General features: G+C 43.8%; 1 protein-coding gene across 1 annotated transcript in view; it reads left to right on the top strand.

Moving 5' to 3' along the window:
- Window positions 1-21,663, top strand: part of CSMD1 (CUB and Sushi multiple domains 1) — a 3,932,590-nt gene that overhangs the window by 2,362,188 nt on the left and 1,548,739 nt on the right. The window contains exon 26 of the mRNA XM_086925641.1: window positions 14,634-14,836. Coding sequence (XP_086781767.1) covers window positions 14,634-14,836 — 203 coding nt within the window. The remainder of the gene's footprint in view (window positions 1-14,633; window positions 14,837-21,663) is intronic.

The raw sequence follows: 21,663 nt of genomic DNA, 5'->3' as shown, positions 1-21,663 counted from the left end.
TACCGAAGGTCACACTTAGGTGTGGGTCAAATGTCTCCTGGATTTTCCTTGCCTGGGCCTCCTCTTCTTCTTTGTCGGTGCCCTTGAATGCAAAAAGAGACAGATCCATGGTCCTGTTTACCATTTATCTGGTAAGCAGCGCCGTGGATGTGTATTCCATACAAGTGCACAGACAGTAGGGGGAAAGGGATGGCAGTGTAGGTGACATTTTTCCCTTGTAAAGTAATTCCTGCTGGCGTCATAGCCCTGGATGTGCTCTCTGTGCACTTGTATGGAATACACATCTATACAATTGCACAGACAGCAAATCCGTGGCTATGATGACAGCAGAAATTCCTACACAAAAGAAAAGCGTCACCTGCACTGGCCATCCCTTTCCCCCTGCTGTGCACATCTTCTCACTCCCACCCCATGATGAGGCAGCTAGAAGTGGTGATTTGTCATTCTGAGGGGTGTGAATGTTATAAGAATGTGTGTGCCTGACTGAGACAGCTTCCCAGCACACCACACAAACACAGCCACACCTGAGTACTTCACCCAAGTCTTTAAAAGACCATTTACTTGGTAATGAGGCTTTGTTGTGTTTTCACCCCTACTTAGAGCCCCTGCATCTCCACTCTACACATGGCTTTGGCTGGATGAATTAGCCCCCCTCCCAAAATTTGAGGGAGACGAGTTGATGTGAGGTTTAAAAGAGGGGTGAACGAGGGATGGGGCAGACACTTAATGCAATTTCCCTTTCAAATGGGTTTATTTTACAAATCTACTTTGACAGACTCGCAGACAGCAAATGTTGCTCCCTTTCCATGGCGTCTGAAAGTTTTTTTCTTGAAGTTGGGTCGACGAGCTGATCGGGTTCTTTTCTTCCTTCATGTGGTGGTGATGAGTGGGTTGCAGGGCGCCTGCACTTGTCACCTCTGTCATTGGTTGCCCCCTGCAAATTCAGGATAGTGAGTGTAAACATTCAGGACAAAGGGTCCAAATTCGGAACAAAACTTTAGGACAGGAGGTCAAAATTCAGGACAAAAGGTAAGGTTTACAGACACATCAGAGAAGGTTGCGCAATAGTATATAAGTAAGGAAATAGACAACCACTAAAGTACAAGTGAAAATACATTTAAATTAGGTTGAGACAATCGTGCACTTCATGGTTTGTCAGTATACGTGCAGCTTTCAGCAAATGTGCAGGTCTTTTTGGGGTAACAAAACCGCCCCCACCTTTCCAGCTCCCAGAGAAAATGCCTGATGCCCGGTCCGGCCAGTCTCGCCTTGATACCACCCTCCAATGGCACCCCTCATCTTCACATAGACCCTCTCTCATGTGTATTTAATTTCTTCTATAGTGCTACTCATCCCAAGTACGTGGGGCAGAGTTTTGGAGTGTTTGGCAACACACACATATTATATAGAGACAATCACTCATATAAATGGGAAAGCCAATGTATATGAAATGTTGCTTAAGATAATGAGGCTTACAATGTGTAATCATACATTCATCCTTCATTCAGTCTTTCACCATTCATTCTGCCCTGCCATCTGTGTGCCCATCCATGTCCATATTCATCCATTTACAAACCTATCGATCACTTTTCCTTTCATCCATCATTTCACTCATCCATCCCTCAATCCATCCTTTTACTCATTCATCATCCATCCATCCACCCTTTCTCCCTATCCATCTGTACACTCATCCATCCACTCTTCCACCCATCCATCCATGAACTTATCCATCCAGCCATTCACCCGTTCAGTCATCCATTTACCCATCCCCCTTCCTCTTTCAATTCCCCTTTCACTTAGCCATCCATCCTTCCATCCACCAACTAATCCATCTACTCATCCACTCATGAATCCATCCATTGAACCTATCATTCATCCATCCTTTCACTCATCCATCCACCCTTTCACTCCTTCACTCAGCTATCCATCCTTTTGTCCTCTACCCGCCCTTTCACTCACTCATCCAGCCTTACATCCACCCTTTCGCTCATCCGTCCATCCATTCACCCTTTTACCTATTAATTTATCAATCCACCCTTTCACTTATCAATTCATCAATCCAACCATCATTTCACTCATCCATCCACCCATTTACTCGCCCATCATCCACCATTTCACTCATCCTTCCATCCAACATTTCACTCATGTATCCAGCCATCCATCCACCCATCCCTTCACTTACTTAATCACTCATCTTTTTACAATAATTATGAGACCCATCAAGAACTGCACCCTCGCTGTAGTTCCTAAAGCAATGGGTGGGGTAGAGCAGGATTCACTATACCCCTGCACATAGGCAATCTCAAAAAGTGGAAGGCATGAGTCATGCATGATGCACAGTGCCTTGAGGTAGGGCGACTGTGACATGGTGTTGTTTCCAGAGCTTTAAGTGGGATGAAACAACTAAGGGGGTCTCTCCAAAAGGGTGTTTGATATAATAAGCTAAACATCTGTGCTTAATATAATGTGCCGCCCAACTGGTATTTTTGTTTCTTCTGTCATTGCATCCAGATATATAATACAAGAAGTAACTTTACACTTAGAACAAGTAACGTTACACCTACACCAAGCCAGAACTATTGGCTTTGTCAATGGTTGTTAGTTGCATAAAATAAAAAAGCAGCCACCATGGCCGCTATACTATAACTATAATCCTTTCCTTTCAACTTCTTTCACCGCCTTCCTTTGGCTAACTGGATTCTCACCTAGCAGCAGCATGGGCGTTTTTGCACTTCCATGTGACAGAATGCCCTGCCCTGGACTGAGGCTGTAGGAGGCCGCCACATGCTGTACCAGCCCAGACTGACCCATTTTTATTCTGTATGTGGCAATCAGCCCCACACAGAATGATAATGGGCGGGGTGGAGCTGCTCTTGTGCTTAGAGGGATCTGAGACCTTTTGCAGGGGAACAGCTCTGCCTAAAATTACAGAGGGTTGGTCACCCTACATCAGTGATCTCCTGCCTGAGAACGAGCCCCGGCGTCAGGCCTCCCTCCGGGAAGCATTTGTGCACATGGGCATGTGCAGGGAGGGGTAAAGAGAGGTGCTCCAGGAGGTGGGGGCAAGAGCCCCTCCTTGCCTCCCCTGCAGACGCCCATGCTTACACTGTTTCTAGCTTCTATCCACCACTAACTTCAAATTTTCAATCTATGAACATTGCTTTTTACGTGCATGCCTCACATGAACCTTGCCTATGGTTATGATGATGTTTTACACAAAAGAACTGTAACTGAACTTCAGATCCCTGCTCAAAGTATTTTGATGGATATGACAGAAAAGGCATGGGCTAATCATTTTCTGGGCTCTTGAGGATTGGGTTTATCACTGATATTTAAAATTTAAGAGTACTCACCCGGAATAAAAATTTTGCTTTACTTACTATTTGTCCAAATACTCTAGGTTTACTTGTGAGTGGAACACCTTTTCATGGATGAAGGTTATACAGCGCAAGCTGACTCTGCATATGCAATATTAAACACAACGTCAACTAATTGCTTTGAAACAAGTTTTTGGGATAATACACCTGTCCTGTTATTGAAGAAACCTTGCTTGGACTGTCAAGACGCGAACAGCTATCGGCCTATCTTGCGGCTTCCTCTGCCCTCTAAGGTAATCAAGAAGGCCACGAATACACAACTCACCAAGTTCTTGGTGGATAACAAGCTATTGAATTGTGCGCAGTTTGGCTTCAGAAGTTAACATGGCACCAAGCTATCCCTGATGAATATGTTGGTGGAAATTAGAGAGGATCTGGATAAAGGCGGGAAGGCAGCACTGATCGTATTGGACCTCTTGACAGCCTTCGACACGGTTGACCACAACAAGCTTACTAGTCGCCTTTTTCCATGGGAGTTAAGGGCAAGGCACTGGCCCTTCTAAAATCCTCTCTCACTGACAGAGAGCAGAGGGTGGAGCTTGAAGGGCATAGCTCCTCTTGGTTGACCTTGCCCTGTGAAGTGCCACAGGGCTCCTCACTGTGTCCAACACTTTTTAATCTATATGTTACTCCCCTCTGCTTGCTCAAAAAATCCTTTGGCTTCAAACAGTGTCATACGCCAGTGACACACAAATTGTGGTGTCCTTCGCTGGAGACCATATGTACACCACTCTAAGATTTCAAGAATGCCTGTTCAAGGTTGGGCAGTGGAGGGTCCGAAATCACCTCAAATTGAACGCACGAAAAACCAGAGGTGCTCCTTTTTGGAAACAATACCACTTTCTGGGGTTCCAAAAGGTGGCCACAGGAAATGGGCGAAATTCCCACTCCGACCAATAAAGTGAAAAACCTCTGAGTCATTTTTGAGTCCAAACTATGATTTGAGGGGCAAATTAACACTACTACCTCCTCATGCTTCTTTTGATTAAAACCATCAGACAGATGAGCTACAGCTCCAGAATGCGGTGGTGACAGCACTCAACTGTCCCGACTGGATTATTGCAACAGACTATTCCAGAACATACGCACCCATCTCCTAAATAGGATGCAGGTCCTACAAGATGCAGAAGCCCATCTGCTGCTCGATATCCCTAACCAGCAATCAGTAGCACATGCCCTACCTTCCTTGCACTGGCTACCGGTAAAAAGAAGGATAGATTTCAAGGGCCTCTGCACGGCCTTCAAGGCACTCCATGGACTGGGACAGGTTTTCCTGACAAACAATTTTCAGTGGTATCTCCCTGGCAGGGAGCTTCACTCTGTTACCTCTGCCAATCCTGCAGTCCCCAAAGTCGAATTGGCAACTTGGGGAGGGAGAAGTTTCGTGACAGGGACAGTGAAGCTGTGGAACTCACTCTCAATACGACTGAAGACAGAAAATACCCTCATGGTTTTCTGCAAATCCCTAAAAACCTCGCTGTTTAACATGTAGTGACTATCTCTTTTTGTTTCTTCCATTCAGGCGCACACTTCAGATCTAAGCCGCTGTGCCTAGACACCTCCGGGTATTAGTGTGCATTACAAATCCCTATTTCATTTCATTTCCATGCACTGGTGTGCAATATGAAAGTTCCCAAAGTCTACCACCTTCTTTAGGCAACAATGGGCTACATGTATCAAGCTATTTAGCATTCGCAAACGGGCCGACGCTGAATATGCCCATTTGCGAATGCTAAAAAGGATTTTACATGTATTAAAACCCATGTTGCGATTCGCAAAATGGGTTTGCAATTCGCTATTAGGAAAAAGCGTGTTTAGGCTGTCCCTTCCTAATACTGAAAGGCATCAGTATGTACGAATGTTTTGTGACTGAAATGCTGTCGCAATACATTTGCATATTACCACCTACTTCAAGTAGGTGGTAACCCATTCGCAAATGGGAAGGGGTCCCAAAGGGACCCTTCCCCTTTGTGAATATTTGTTACAGCATTTTTTAAAGGTAGGCAATGGTCCCACGGACCACTGCCTACTATTATAAAATAAAAAGAAAACTTTTCATTTTTGTTTTTGAAACTCATCCCGTTTTCCCTTAAGGAAAATGGGCTGCATATAAAAAAAAAAGATTGCTTTGTTTAAAAGCAATCATGGACATGGTGGTCTGCTGACCTCAGCAGGCCGCAATCCCTGTGATTTTAGCGATTCCCAAGGGGGCGGCAATTGCGATCTACCTCCCTCATTAATATTAATGAAGTAGAGCGATTTGCAACCCCCTAGAAATCGCTATATGAAACTCGTTTCATGCATTATAAATTGCGATTACCTTATTGCGATTCTCAGAAATTCACAATTTACAATTTTGATACATGTAGCCCAAAATGTTGAACAACTCCTCGGGTGAACCCATGAAAATCAAAGACCCCATGACATATTGCCTGTTCTTACTCTTCTTTGTTAAAAAAAATTCTAATGGTATGTATAATGGTTCTAGTAAGTAGGGCATAAAACCGTTTTTGAGTCCAATATTTTTTTTCATCCATTTAGGTTTTTTGATATTCACTGGATATTGCTTGTGTTCACTCCTTAACCCATAGTCTAGTGAGGCTTGTATTGTGCCTATATTCATTTAATATTTTATTTTAATTTAATTTGGCTGTGTGTGAAAAGATTTCCCTAGTACTTCATTCCTTTAAATGTTCCTTTAGCTGGTGTGGTTGGTGTTGGACTTGGCCCTTCTGGCAGGTTCACCCCCAAACTTTTTGCTTTTAATTGTGACCTGGTGTTAGTGATTTTTGGCTTCTGCGCACTTTACCACTGTGTCCCAGGGTAAAGTGCCATGAGACCTCACAGTGATTTGTGCGCTATATAAGAACGTTTGACATTTGACATAAAGTGTGTTGTGTGGTAAGGTTGGCCTGCCCTCCCAAAGGAATGCATAGGGAATGTATGTGTCCCTGGTAGTTCCTGATGCATGGGGAGTGCAGGGTCAAGTTTGGTATGTGTGGACTCGTGTGATTAAATGCTGTGCGATGATGTGTGCAGCATAAATGTGCGGAAGTGCCACTTCTAGAAGTTGGCCTGTCTGTGTAATAAAGGTGAATTCCCTGTCTGGCTTGTGATTGGCTGGAGCTGGCTGGTGAGCCTGGCTCCAAGAGTCAGGATGGGGCTGCCCAGGTGGTGAATAGGGAGATTGATAGCCAGATGGGTGGGAGGAGTGCACCTGGGGACCTGAATAGGGCTGGGCTTTCCCCACACAATCCTGGTTCCACCCCCTGTGGTGCGACTGTTGACCCTAGCCCGGCCAGTGAATGGTGAGAGGGGCTGAGCACCAAAGAGTGCTCCAAAACCAGCTGTGACTGGTTTTCCCCCCACCCTAGAGACACGGACAATGTGTATATAAAAAGGGGCTGTGACCCCTTGAAAAATGTTCTCTTGTTCCTGACCTGAAGAGGGGGGCCTGCTGCTGCTGGGCGCCAGGAGGATACCGCCACTGGGACTGCTCCCCTGCCTGGAGGGCCCTGTGAGCTTGCCCCTGGGCCCAGCCTTTGCCCCCCCTGCCTACCTTCCTAAAAGACTTGCCAAGACTTGAGGCAGCCACCCTGCACCTGGGAGTGCTTTTCTTTTAAACCAGGACTTCTGGCTTCATCTAGTGCCTGGAAGCGCTATCCTTGAATTCCCCTGGAAGGGAGAAGCGTGGGCTGAGCAGTGCTGTGCTGCAGCCCCCCTTTGAGGAGTTCCCTGTTCTGCCGCTTATTTTTTATACTTTAATACGGGTGCCCACCCCGTTTCATTATTTATTTAATCGGGTGCCACTCTGCTGCCTGCTGAATCGCCATAGCGGGTGCCTACCCTGCCTTCTCCATTCTTGGAAGAGGGAGCCTACCCCTCGAGATCACCACCACAGCCCGGACTTCGCCGGAAGCCAGGCAACCCACGCCAAGACGTAGGCGGGGCCTGGCCAAGGAAGCAGGAAGTGTTCTGTCTCCCAGCAAGGTTCTCCAGAGGGAGAGAGCCTTGCCCGCCGCCGACTGGAGAAGCCCAGCTGTCCTGCCCACCGCACTGGAGGAGGAGTCACCGTGAGCCCGGTATGTGGGGCTCCATGTTGGTGGTGTCCATTGGAGGCCCGAGCTTCTCCCGCATTACTGGGCGGCCGCCATATCACTCCTGGGGGCATTTGCTGATTCCGAGTCCCCGGAGGAGGACTCCAACGACTGGGGCATTTCTGTCGAGCCCACGAGGGTCTCAAGGGGGCATTTGCTGATTCCGAGTCCAACGACGGGGGCATTTTTGTATTCAGAGCCTGAGAGGCTCCATCACCTGCACGGGGACATTTTGTTTATTTAGAGCCTGTCGATGCTCCCACGACCCTGGGGGCATTTCTGCTGGTAGAGCGGCCCCAGCTGGCAGCGGGCCGCTCACACAGTGAGGACAGCCTTATCCTGGCAATACCGAGCCCCATGGCTCCAACCTTTGGCCGCATTCCTATATTCAGAGCCCACAAGGCTCCAGGGCGCATTTAGTTTCTAGAGCCCCCGAGGCCCCTGAGGGCCCAGTTGTTGTTCATAGCGCCCATAAGGCTCCCACATTGTTTTTGGGGCCCTACTGTTCATTTGGAGCCCTAGAGAATAGCCAGGAGGCACGCTGGTGCCAGGCTCAGTTTCAGCTGCCCAGCACTTAGTGGGCAGCTGCTTCGTTTTGACCCTTGCGCATTCTTATTTGGCTGCCGGTGCAGCCAGCCCAGACACTCTGGACATTGGGCCTGTGAGCCCCTGAGAGGCCAAGTTGGCCTGGGGTCAGTTCTGTGATATTTTGGCGCAATTGTGATTACCTGCCTAATGTGATGGTTATGTCATAGGCAATACTTTTATGCCTATACCCCTAAATGTATTTTTATGCTTAGGAGGGTGTTTTGCTAGTATAGGTGATATTAGTGAGTTCACGGTACACTGCGTGATATTTGCCTAAGGTGTTTAGGATTGCGTAGGTGGTACTTACCTTTTACCAGTGGTTACTGGTTGTGTGCAACATTTGCTATTTGGTTCTACAGTCATTATATGTGCTATGTGCTCAGCATTATTCCTAAAAGTGCTTATTCCTGACAGTGGTCCATGTGGCCCTGTCCCGTGTACATAATCCCCTGTAAATTCTGCCCGTGCCTGTGGCACATTGTAAAGTGTGTGTTTATTATCTAATGTGTTTGATATAATACAAAGGCTATTTTTATATATACATTTGTGTGGAGTTTCCTTTGTGGTGGGCCTTGGGTGTTGTTGCTGGGTGCGCGCGCAAACGCTTTACACATCGCCTCTGAAATAGGCCTGACTGCTCGTGCCAAGCTACCAAGAGGGTGAGCAGGGGTTATCTTGGCGGGTGACTTCCTTGCCCTAACGTAGAATGGTGGTTTCTGCCTGGCTTTGGCGCAAGTCTTAGCCAACCGGAAATCGCCTCTTTCAATGACCGACACAATGTAAATCTTCAACATGTGTTTTTTCTGCCTTGCCCCAGTGTCTGTTGAAGGAACATACCCATTTTGCAAATGTTTATTATTTAAGCCAGTTTGTGAACTTGGTGTCAAAGATTTGTTTGCAAAGGAGTAAACGTCAGTGCTTGGTAGGAATGTACTTTGATTAATTCCTTCAGCATCCTAGGAAAATATATTTAATGGTTCACAATAAACAGTGTGAGTTGTGTATAACTTATGTTTGGGAGGGGGTTCATATCAGTCAGACCCATAAGAGTGTACATGGTGAACTTGACCTAAAGATTGTCTTTTGAGAGGAGCAACATTTTTTCAAACATGCTCTGGAGATTTCTTGGATATGACTGCCATCTTGCCAGTATTTATTTTAGTGAAGACTTCCTCAAGAAGCATATTCCTTTTCAAAAGAAGTGTGATCAATTTGATGAATAAGGTTTCATCCTGTTTTATTTTACATATATGCTCCATCTGTTACCCACTGTGTGCTTATTAATCAAGTCCATTTCCCATGTAAGAATAGCTGAGTTATTTCCTTGCTAACTTTACCCCTTCCCTCTGTCTATTCCTTGTATATTCTTTCACAATGGTACACTTCATATTGACCCACATTTGTTAAAAGATAGGGAATATTGTGCATCCATGTTATGCATCCATTGAACATCTTAGATTTCTGCAAATCCTCTCTGCAGCCATACCAGAATCCACATTTCAAGAAAACTAATTTCACAAAGTATTGAAATGATATTTCTGCCTTTCAGCAGAGTTCTTACGTTTATGTCAACTGTCATTGACCTTTCACAAGTGTCAGCCTGTCTATGCCTTCACCTCAAGGAGGATATGGCTGCCTCCACAGTGATGGATGCCTAGTTTTAAGTGCATCTGATACCACTGTCATAGCATCTGGTAGCTAAGCATTGTGGGGATTATATGTACCCCATTCCCATTAGTACAATTGTTAAAGAAGAACTATTAGGTGGCTGCACTTGGGACATTTGGCAGGGGGGGATTTCTCTGGCTCTGTCCTCAACTGTAATTCCTGAGATTGTGGCTAAAGTACTAGATTATGAAGTACAAAAATGAGGTCACTGTAGTAGGCTTTGTAAACCTCCAATAAAAGTGAGCCCCTGGTCAGTCACAGGGCCCTGATACTTTGCATACGAGAAGAGGGATATGGTATGCACCAACAACCAGCTGAAGAGGAGGTATATCAATTGACAGGGGAAACAGTATGCTTGTCTCAGAACATGATTGCCCGCAGTAAGCTTTTGAAGGAAATTGCATTTGAAGCTCTTGAAGCCGTTACCCTTCCAGAGAAATAGTGAAAATGCATGCTTAGTGGTTGGGGAAAGTTTTGCATAATACTAGACTGCCATCATTACCATAATCTGTTTTTGAATACTTTTTTAAGGGCCTCAAATGGTGGGCATATTTTTGTGCCAGGTTTAGACCTTGCTCCCAAGGTTTTTCAAGCATGGTGAATTGATGCAATGTCCTTTTCTTGACCCACTGCTTCCCATGTGCTCAAAACGATCTGACCTAAGGAAGTGACTATCATCCTGGTATCTATGCAAGTTTCTGCTACTGCATCATCTGACTGAGAGTTGGACATGACTTCTCCTGTGTTAGCCATCTCCACTCCTGCATTGTTATCACAAGGTGCCTTGCTCTGTCTTTGCCCAAAAGACTGGAAAGTGAGTGGACAGGCCTTCTGAGAAATGGTGGCCCTGAGATGTAGCCTTAGATATCCAGAAGTCTCACTGGTGAGTGACTTTACAGGTTTATGAAAGATACTGAAACCATTACTCTCAATGGAGCATCCCACATGAGCTCTATTCTTGAATGTTTGATCCTTTTCAGATTATTGTGTTTTGTAGGAGATGTTTAAACTTTATCCCTTCATTTTATAAGAGAAATTGCCCTCTGTTAGGGCTGATCCAGTGGATTAGTCCTTGCAATGCTGGTCCCATGATGTGATTCTCTGGATTTACTTCCTCAGCTACATCATTTACTATCACTTACTTACTACCTTGGTCCACCGATGGGCCTTTATTGTCACACTGAGGAGAAAGAGAGTTGCATTACTCGTCTGTCTACATTCAAATAACAATGCAACCAATTTGGCTACACAATGTAGACCAGGATTTGGTAGGCAAGTACAAGGGTATTTATTACAAATTAGTGATCAACGTCAGATATATTTCTCATAAAATAAGACTATATAAGAATAGTATTGCAACTGGAATACCAAGCCTCCTACAAAACATTTCGACAAACAAGGATCAGACATGCAAGCAGCTCTGTGGCCATGATGCAAAACAAAAACATTAAAATCTGATACTCAAACTACAACCTAACTTGGTCTTTTCTAGGCGTTAACAATATAATTTTTTCTGATACAGACTAAAGCACATAAATGATCATAGTACATTTCTGCAAAAGACAATAGGAATCAGGCGAAAGAGTAGAAGAAGTGTTAGCAATAGCATTTTGGAAGCTCGATCAGGAGTCTTCAATGATTCAGGTAGTGTTGATCTAAGCCATACTTGGAGAAATAATGAGGCATTTGGAAATGTCTCTAACAGTCCTTTAAGGGCAGGGGGATTTAGGGAATAGGAAAAACGGTTTGGGTCGGAGTCTAAGGAAGGTTCTGCATAGAGTCTGCAGGAAGAGTTCAGCATAGAAGTTCAGCATGCAGTCTACAAGGAAAACCAAATCATTTACCCTCAGCTGCCTCTCCGCTCTGCATCGGGATCTGCTTCTCTTGTGTTGACAACAGAAAGTTAATACTCCTAAGGTTTGTTGCCAACTCCCCTTTAAGTGTGTCATCAATAGGAATCCATTGTTTTTGTTTCAAAATGTCTGTATAGGTGCACGTGGAAACATCAAAGAAAAGTCCGACACTGAACATGGGAACATCGACACTCATGGATTAAAACAAACGTTAATTGTTTGTTTACGGAGTTCTCATGCGCTTGTCGTTGGAATCTGTTTACAGACATATATCTATTGCTTATAACTAGAATGTACCTTAGTCAAAACTAACATTTGGTGAGAACGCCTGCAAAGAAAGCAAGTCAGTAGGAAATGCAGATACAAAGGGAGTTCTCATGAAACAAAGATTCACGCCTCAAGTGTAAACCAATTAATTTAAGACATTAAACCTATATTGTACATTAATATGCATGTGCACATTTAGACATATACATCTATAATATTTCTTTAGTACTTTTAGTTCATAGTACAATAACCATGTAGGAAGTAATGATATTGTAGAGCAATGTGTGTACTTGGGAACTATATTTAAAAGTACATACATGAAACATTAATGCTAACATTGATGAAATGCTATCATTCAACCTATTTTAACATCCTATACATATGAGGATAATTTAAAGCTCAGAATGATATCTTTCGCAGTTACACAGACCAAATTGCACACACTAATGAATCGAGTGAAAAAGCCTCAGCAGTGAAATGAAAATGATAGTTTATAGTAAGTTACACATTACAAATGTCTCATTACTCAGTAAAATAAGTGCTATTTCGTGTAAATTATTTTAGTAATAACAATCATGTAAATGTATTTATGGCATGTGTAAATGTATTGCGATTTATATAGCACACGTATCACCCGGAGGCATCAAGGCGCTTGCCTTGGGAACCCGTCCTGGTATTCCCCTGTGAGATAACCCCAGCACGGTATCCACAAGGTGAAAGCCAGGCATCCCGCCGCGAGGGGCTGTAGTGGAGATTAAGCAAGCTATTGCCCAGAGTCGCAGAGTGTGAACCCGTGAGTCGAGTAGGCACCGGAACGAGAATTATCAAGTCCGTGGAAATTTTGAGCCCAAGACCCGCCGAGGCAGGGAATTGAACCCTGGTCCAGGACCGATCTCAGCTTCCGGGTCTGCCACCTCTAACCCCTGAGCCACACTTCTGTAATGTGATCGGCATGCCGATCACATTATTATTTGAATAGTTTTGTGAAGAAATCTTTTAATCCTAAAGTCAGATTCTACATTACTCATTAAATGCATTTTTCTTGACATTAGTAACACATTATATGTAGTGACGAGTGCAACATGTGTATGAATCATAAGACACGTGGGATTCATGTGCAAAGTGCACATACATTTTGTGTTTCCGGTGTCAGTTGTATTTAGGTTTTAGTGATGTGTAAAGAGTGGGCAAATTTGCCCTGCACCAGGGCCTTGAGGAGAAATGTGTCCTGAATATTCCCATTTGGAGCTATTCACCAGCAAACTACTGAACAGTTTTGAACATTATAGACATGTCTGTCATCCGTTACAAACATACACACACATTTCGTTCTTGTTTTCTGCCCTTCAAATGCTCTTTTAAAGCTGTTGTAGTTTGTAGCAGTGTATTTTCTGACATACTAAGTCCTGTTCTTTCTTCAGGACCATCATATCATCCCATATGGGGGGCCTCTACTTTTTTCAGCCCATGCTTGTTAATGTTTTTTCCAGATTATGGTGGAAAAACTGGATCCAACGTTCCTATCTACAGAGGCTTCATAGTTTCTGTAGATCATTGTTTTGCCAGAACCCAGAGCAACCTGGGGAAGTCGTTTTTCACACATTAGATGTATTTCTATTTATATAAATTGGCCAGCTTCCTTTCTTTTGTCTGATACTCTTTTTGTACATTTTGGTCCCTCTATTATGGACAAGTAGCTTTACTATGCCTGCTTTGAGTAGGTAGATGTGGAGAACCATTATGGCCACTTACTCAAGGGTGCAGGTTACGCTGCCTATTGGTATTTAGGGTCTTTCTACAGGATCATGATTTGCACAGGCCTGGGGAGAGTCTCCCTGAAAGACATCTGTGCAGCTGCTACATGCCCCACCTTACTTTTGCTCAATATTATTGGTTGCAAATGGGATGTTCTTCATCTACATTCTTTGGGTCTGGTTATTTGTCTTGAAAATCCAATTGGGTCTTTATGATTTCCAAATAAATATTTTATGTTTGGTGTTAACATGTTGTATTTTATTATTATATTTTAAATTTGGTGTACATCTTGGTACATCATCAGTTGGCAAGAACTCCAAAGTGTAAGGTTATGTAAGGGGTAATGGGCTGTAAGCATACCAGTAATCATCATTACTATGAGTCAAAGCTATCCCTGTCAAAAGCTTATGTTCTCCCCTTCCCATTCTTACTTATTGTGTCATTACTGGTTTTTGGCATACAGGAAGTGTGTGTGGGAGGACAGGTTCTTCCGTAAACATGCAGGAAGAGGGTACATTTCAAAAAGCTGTGAGATGTATTAAAGGAATTATTGTTAAGAGACGGGGATAATCAAGACTCACATTTTCATGATGTTAGTGTACTGTACTGGCAAGAACTGATATGAGGAAGACTAGTACTTTAAGGTATTGGAAAACTATTACACCCTTCCTGACCTCCACCTGTTTCTTCGGCCCCCAAATTTTGGTTTCTATATTTGTTTTAAATTTCCATCACTTTCAACATAGACAAAGGACCTGATTTAGGACTCGGCGGATGGGTTACTCTGTCACAACAGTCCACTGAGTTTTAAATCAAGCCTAAAATCTCATTGAGAATGTGAGAAAACCAAATGACTTCAATAATTGAACTGTTGGATTTCATTTAGAAGAGGTGTATTTTAGGCACCTTTAATAATGTTTACACTCATGTACATAGTTCAGATAGACTTAGTCTTGAGAACATGCTCTGTATGTATTATATTTAAAGTAATACCTTCCGATATATAAAACAAAACTCTTGTTTTTCAGCCTCCACTTCATTGTTTTCGACACTGAAGTTTCTCATGACATCCTAAAAGTGTGGGATGGCCCCATGGACAGCAACATTCAGCTGAAGGAATGGAGTGGTTCAGCTCTTCCTGATGATATTCATAGTACATTTAACTCCTTAACACTGCAATTTGACAGTGATTTTTTCATCAGCAAATCTGGTTTTTCAATTCAGTTTTCAAGTAAGTATGATTCTGGTTACTGAATCAGTATGCACACGTTAACTTTTCTGTACAACATACAATATTTGAGTTGAAATGGTATCTTGACCTAAACGTATTGTAATTATTGTCTACAGTGAATAATACCTTCACCTTATTAAAGAATATCCAATGATGGGACTGGCTTGAAAGGTGTAAATTTTTGCTGTCTGCCGAAGATGGACTTTGACTTACTGTGTAATCACCTGCTGTCTTTTGTTTGTCTGTTTCTTACAAATGCAAATACATTTGATTTTATCTTTATGTTCATTGAATTATGACAATGCCGGTGCGTTAATCACTATTTGTTATCTGTAAAGGAACTCTTCTATGTCCCTGGTAGTTTTAAAAAAAGTGAACCAGGGTAACCATGACAACCAGCAACCTATCACAGTGATGTAACTGTTTGGTCTTCGCCTATTGAGGAGCGTGTGTGTGTGTATATATATCAGCATTTTCATTGCTGTAGATGAAGTGAACAAGACGGAGGCTTCTGCCGAAACGCGTCTGCAAGCAGCTTTTTTGGAAATAAATGAAACTTGAGTCAAACTCACGGTGTCAGTGCCTTCCTTGATCGGAAGGAATGCGGCTTGGTAACCAATATATATATATATATATACATATATATTTACAACAGTGATATTTTATAAGGCAGCATTATCTTGAAATAAATTTTAAATCAATAACATAGTCCTAGATATGTTAGTCTGTTTCAAAGTATAAGTTTACTGCCATCTGATCCTAAGAAAAACTAATTAGTAAGTGTTGGACCTGGACCTTTTGCAAGAGTTATCCCCAAACAGTTTGCCATCTTACTCCTAAGTGATTTTCTGACCATCTTTGTGCTCTCTTTAGGGCTCTGGGCACTTTACCACTGCGATTCAGTGCTATTGTGCATGTGCTCCCTCCTCTAAACATGGTATGATTGTTTTACACCTGTTTTGTAATTAATTTACATATAAGTCCACTGTAAAGTGGTCTAAATTATACAGTAACCTGCACTAACATATAGGGCTGATTTACCCCTTACTGATATCTGGAGCCAGGGCTAGAGTTGAAAAGGGGTGTTCTGTTCTGCTAATTTTTAATTTGAAGCACCCCCTTCATCAAAGACATTTTGAGTATAATTACAGGGGCTCTGACTCATAATTGTAGACACAGCATGGGATTTGTGAACAGCCTCTGCTGGCTCTACATCAGCACAATGCCTAAGGACTGTTGTGTTGCTTAAAGGATTCATGTGGACTGATCTCCTGCTTGTTGCCCTGCTGTGCTGCTCAAAGGACTCAACTGAAATGCTTTGCTGCTTGTTGCCCTGCTTCTCCCTGAAGTTGCTGTCATACCCCACCCAAGGGTTCTCCTATGGCTTGCCCCCTGTTCTCCCTCACTCTCAGGGCCGTAAAAGATTGCCCCTGAGCACCTCTGCCATGGGACTTCTCTCCCTAGGTGTCTGTCAGCAGCATGCCTAGCAGAGAAGCTGTGATCAATTGCTCCTTGTATATTGTTTTTCTACAGAAGCACGTGGTAAGCCCTGTTTACGATCCTCTCTTCATGTTTGCTTTACATAGCCAATCCAGGCTTCAGCTGACGTTGCAAAGGCCCAGTGGATATGTATATCCAGCCCAGACTATCCGTTGAGGCCAATAGAATTTTGCGAACAGTACAAGAGCTGCGCTTTATGAACAAATGCAACTGAGTCTTGATCGCAGCCAGCGGGTCCCATCAATTTGCCACCCTGCTGTATTGGAAACATAGCTAGGACCGCATACATCTTGCCCTGCCCCCCACTGCGCTGGAAGGAGGCTGCTATGACTGCTTTTGATGTCCAGCACTGCCTGACAAGTCAGATCAGCATGACCCATCATGGCTCCCTCATTCTTCCTAAGGGAAGGGAACACAACAGCGGACGTTCCATTCCCAACCCTGAAGCCTCCTACGAGAAAGGTCCTGAGGCCACAAAGGAGCCCCACAAACCCAAGCTCCTTCGAGGGCAGCTCATCTATTTTCCTGAAGTACTGTTGCCCTTCTGCCTTGTAGCGGTACAGGCCTTTCACCAGCAGATGCAGTTCCTACTTGCCATTGCCTCAGGGAGACCCGTGGGGCCCCATTGGCTTCGCTGCCTGGTCAGGAGTATCTTCAAACATCCTTACTGTCTTATGGGGACAGCACTAGGGTTGGGAGGTGAACTCTGCTCCACTGGTGGAGTTCACTGAGTTTTGACGCTCCATTTGAAGTGCAGGGTTCAGCAAAAGAAACCGCCATCTACTGCCGGTGGAGCAGGGTTTGCCAGTGCGCTAAATAAATCCTGTGCTCTGTCCCCTGGGCTCCATGTTCCACATCCTCCCTCTACCAGTACCATCTGTCATCACATCCAACCTGTCTTCTTCCCTCAACTCATTACCCTGCTCAACGCCTGCCTTCTGCACTGCCATCCTTTATAGGTCCTCAGCTTCTGTTTTAGACACCCTGCTCATGGATGATCCTCGACCCCAGACACTCATGCCCCTCTGGAGGTTACTGAGGCATTTAAATTGCCATGCAGAAGGAAGGCACTGACATTGACGGGTTAAGTACCTTGCCTAAAATGGAGATGCACAGGCTTGGAGCCACTCTTCTAGTCTCACTTGTACTCACCCCACAAAGTATGGTGTTTTATATCCTTAAGATGGGTCGGTCGGCACAAAGAGCTAACCCTGCAACACTTCATATATCGCCGTATGGCTTCACAACCAATCTATCCCACCCCAACCTAGCCATTGAACCAAGCTGCCCACTGTGCATCTCTGTGTTGAGGCGGCCAGGTGTAATGAGGAGCACATTCTAAGGTGAGACTTTTTATCTGCCTGTTGTAACGCCATCATGCCGAGCAATTAAACAACAAGGGGTGGTGATGGACAGAGTTTCTGAATTAAGCAGAATACTCTCACCCAGTCAAGAGATCAGGGCTAGATCCAACACCGTTTTTTAGCTCACTGCACCATCCCAGCTCAGAACCTGACTATATGCAAATTAGTCTGTTCCTGTCCCAGTGCATGATGGGAACAGGGCAAACCAAACTACAAAGCCAATTCTTTCACTGGGAAGGAAACAAGCTTCCGGGGACCGGTTTCTGGCATTACAGCCGTCTTCGGCCCGGCTTGCTTGAATCCTGATGGTGCAATGAGCAAGGGACTCACATCTGAGTATACCCTTCCACGCTTATGGTGGGCAAAACGATTCAGAAAAGGGGGTGGTGATATGCAGAGTATCTGAATTAAGCAGAACACTCGTACCCAGTGAACAGATCAGGGCTGACGTGTGGCAAGACTTTTGTGTGTTTTCAAGGCTTGCATTTAGCTCATGCTTATTTACATTGCTATTCTATGAGGTCTGCCCTTTTCTGAATCATGCCGAGCAGGCAATGGTTTATTTATTATTACATACCCCTTCTCCAATGCGCTTCCAGCTCATGTGCTGACTGCTGATCTGAGGTGGGCAGTGTGTTAATTGTGCTGGGAGTGGGTCCTGGAAGACTGCGAGTCAGCGCTTCCACCACAACACAAACAGTCAGCTGATTGCAGGTGTGTATGCAGAAGGAAGCAGTGCTTCAAGGAAGGCCGACTCTAAATTGATGAGAACTGCTACCTTTTTTGCATTTGTATATTTCATAAATTGCCTTACTATCCGAAGATCCACCTAGCGCGCTGTATAGAGGCATTTCTTAAGAAATCTTGTTCTGGTTGTTGTTTGGATTATTGTTAGCTGTGGACAGAAACGAGCTATTAGTATGGCTTAGAATGGTGTTTTCACCCTCCTTATTCAGAAATATGGGTGTTTTGTGGTCAATAGAAGGGCTGATATGGGTGGACGGGATTGGTGCCCTGAATGTGCCATACGAGGAAAAGTCAAATGTTTACAAACTGACCTCTTCCAATATAGAGAGCAAAATGTGATGTTTGTGAGGGCAATACACGGTGCCCTATACTGGCTAAGACTGGCACCTAGCTTTGCTTTACCCTAGAGCCTGTGGTGGCTGTGAGTGACTTTGTGCTGCTTACGGAGGGCTGAGGAGTGCGTGTGGGGGTAAGTCTGAGTGAGGGAGGAGGGAGTCCCTATAGAACCCTTATATTTTCTGGCACGAAAGGTCCTCTTTTTTCACTGATACTTTTTTGTGTTGAATTTGACTACCATCACATGTATTCCTCTGGATCTGGTTTCACACCAACTGTGCTGTTGGCTGTTTTCTTTCATTCAAACTGCTTTTATGAGAGGGCAAGCATCATTGGAAATATGCGGCTGTGTGGTACTTCACACTAAGTCATTAACCGTTTAGAATTTGGGGTGGACGAGCAATATTTAACAACTTGCTGAACTCCGCAGAAGTCCACAGATATTTTTTAAAACTCTGTGAAATTTTTGCAAAGTGAAACTCTGTGAGCTCTGTCCTAAACGAGACCCATGTGGCACCACCATTTTACCTGTGCACTTGTGTGTGGCTTCCTCCCACATCTTGTCACAGGGCCCAGGATACCCATGGGGACATTTTCACCTCTGCTGGTAAACCCATAGTACCAAAGCCAGCAGAAACTGTTTTATCTTTGAATACTGTGATTACGTTGAGCACGCCTGAGGATTACCGTATTCACTGTAGCAGGTGCACAGGTGCTTCAGTGCTCTGCGTTTTGTGCTTGTTCACCAAAGAAAGCTTAATAGGAGCACAGATGCGCTATTCCCTATAAGTGCATTAGTGTCTATGGGGACTCAGGCACTTTTCTACAAACTAACTTGCATTGTATGTGCTAATGTTATGATCTATACCATTTTTGGACTTACTTTATTCAGGATGAAAAGTACTTTCAGTATTTGCGTGATGTGCATATTATCTATGATTCAGGTCATTTTTGGTCTATGTTTTATGCACAATATTTCATCAATATTTTTATAATCCTGTTTGGAGTCTCTTTAGTTTTCATTATGTCACTGATGTGAGTGTGTTGCGCAAACACTTTTTGCATTGCCTCCCTGGGGATAAACTTCATTGCTCTGTGCCAAGCTTTCAGATAGTGAACACATGTTATCTTTGGTGTGTAACTTACTGGCCCTGACTAGAGTTACTGGCTTAGGTGTAGACTTTAGCCAACCAGAAACCCCATTTCCAACAGTAAGTAAAACTAAATAGGTCCACAGTTGGACTGGAGTTTTAGACCGCATAAGACTGCTAAATGCACTAGGAGGTTATTTGGTCCCAGTGGTGTGATACAGAGTAAGACTAAGTATAACCAATCCTAAAAAAGGAAATCAGCATATTTTCACTGCTGTAAAGGGTGGCAGAGAAACCCATAGTTCATGGTGGTGTCATAGGTTTACTGGAAGGGCATGAATGGAAATCAATGATGTGCACTGATTTCCATGCACATTCTTTGGATATTCAAGCTAGTCTCAAATCTATGCACATTTTGGTGGCCATCTACATTGTACCCATTGCTGTCATTTCTGATTGGGGCCCATTGACTTCAATATTAATGCTTCATCATGCATAGTGAGAGCTATATAAAAAATATTTACAATTACAATCAAAATAAAACACAACTTAAAGACATGGATAACTGCAAAGTTGCTGCTGGCAGCATTGCATATTTTTAGGAATGAAATCAATTTGTTGTAGTTAGCTGTGATGCAGTTTCAGTACAGCGGAAGAATGAAGCTGAAATACATAATTAACATTTTGTTTTACTAGAGGTGTTGAAAATAACATCTTTTGCATTGTATTCCCTCAAATTTTCGCCTTGACTGTCTTTGTTGGCCATAGAACTCTGTGCACTTTTCTCAGTAGTAAAGTGCTTGTGCTCCCTTTTAAACCTGAGGAAATTGTTATACACCTAATTGGCACATTTAACTTGCCTATACATCTGTAGCAAATGGTACAAAGTTTATCCAGGTCCTGTTAGTTAAATGTCAACAATGAGCTGCTGCACCCTTCATGCCACCCACTCACTAACAAGGCAAAACCAGCTCCAGACCTACCATTGTAGCCTGGCAGTGCAGGTTAAATCTGTCAATTTGACACATCGAAATTAACCCTTTTGACAGTCCTAAACCTTCCTTTTTCAAAATGAATATGTGACCTCTAAGGTAGGTCTTATTGCCCATAAGGCAGGATGTATGGTTTTTAAATCAGGACATGTAAAGAATTACAGTGAAAAGGCCTAACTCCTAGTTTCAATGTAGCAAGGCTGGCAACTCCCATATGAAAACCTGGATTACATTATTCCACATTATAATACTAATTTCGGGTTGGTAGCAGCTAGAGAAATATTTAAAAGGCTCTTTTTATAGTTAGACAAATTACAAACTAATGGTGGAGTCAAACTTTATCTACCTATTAAGAAGAAGTTACTTTAGACAAATTACCTTTTTGCCTTTTTTAGTGGAGAAGTGTGGCTCAAATGGTTAGAGCGGCAGACCCTGATGCAGAGGTCTGGTCTCGGACCAGGGTTCAATACCCTCCTCGGCGGGTCTTGGGCTCAATTTCCTCGGACCTGATAATTCTCGCCTCGGTGCCTATTCTAATCATGGGTCCCACTCTGCAACTCTGGGCAATAGCTTGCTTAATATCCACAACGGTCCCAATTGCACTAGGTTGCCTGGCTTCACCCTGGGGGTGCCCAGGAGTGGACATTCCACAGGGAAAAACCAGGAAGGGTTCCTAAGCGGTATACAGACAGCGCCGGGACACCTCCATTGGAGGTAGCTGTCCGCTTTACAAATGGCTTTTACTTTACTTCCTGCCTTGAAACTCTAAGGCCTTTTCTGTAAGTATTCCAGCTGTC

The sequence above is a fragment of the Lissotriton vulgaris genome, chromosome 6, assembly GCF_964263255.1.
Source record: "Lissotriton vulgaris chromosome 6, aLisVul1.2, whole genome shotgun sequence".
Taxonomy (NCBI): domain Eukaryota; kingdom Metazoa; phylum Chordata; class Amphibia; order Caudata; family Salamandridae; genus Lissotriton; species Lissotriton vulgaris.
Note: the sequence above shows the minus strand (reverse complement) of the source record. Positions and strands in the feature narration are given on the sequence as shown.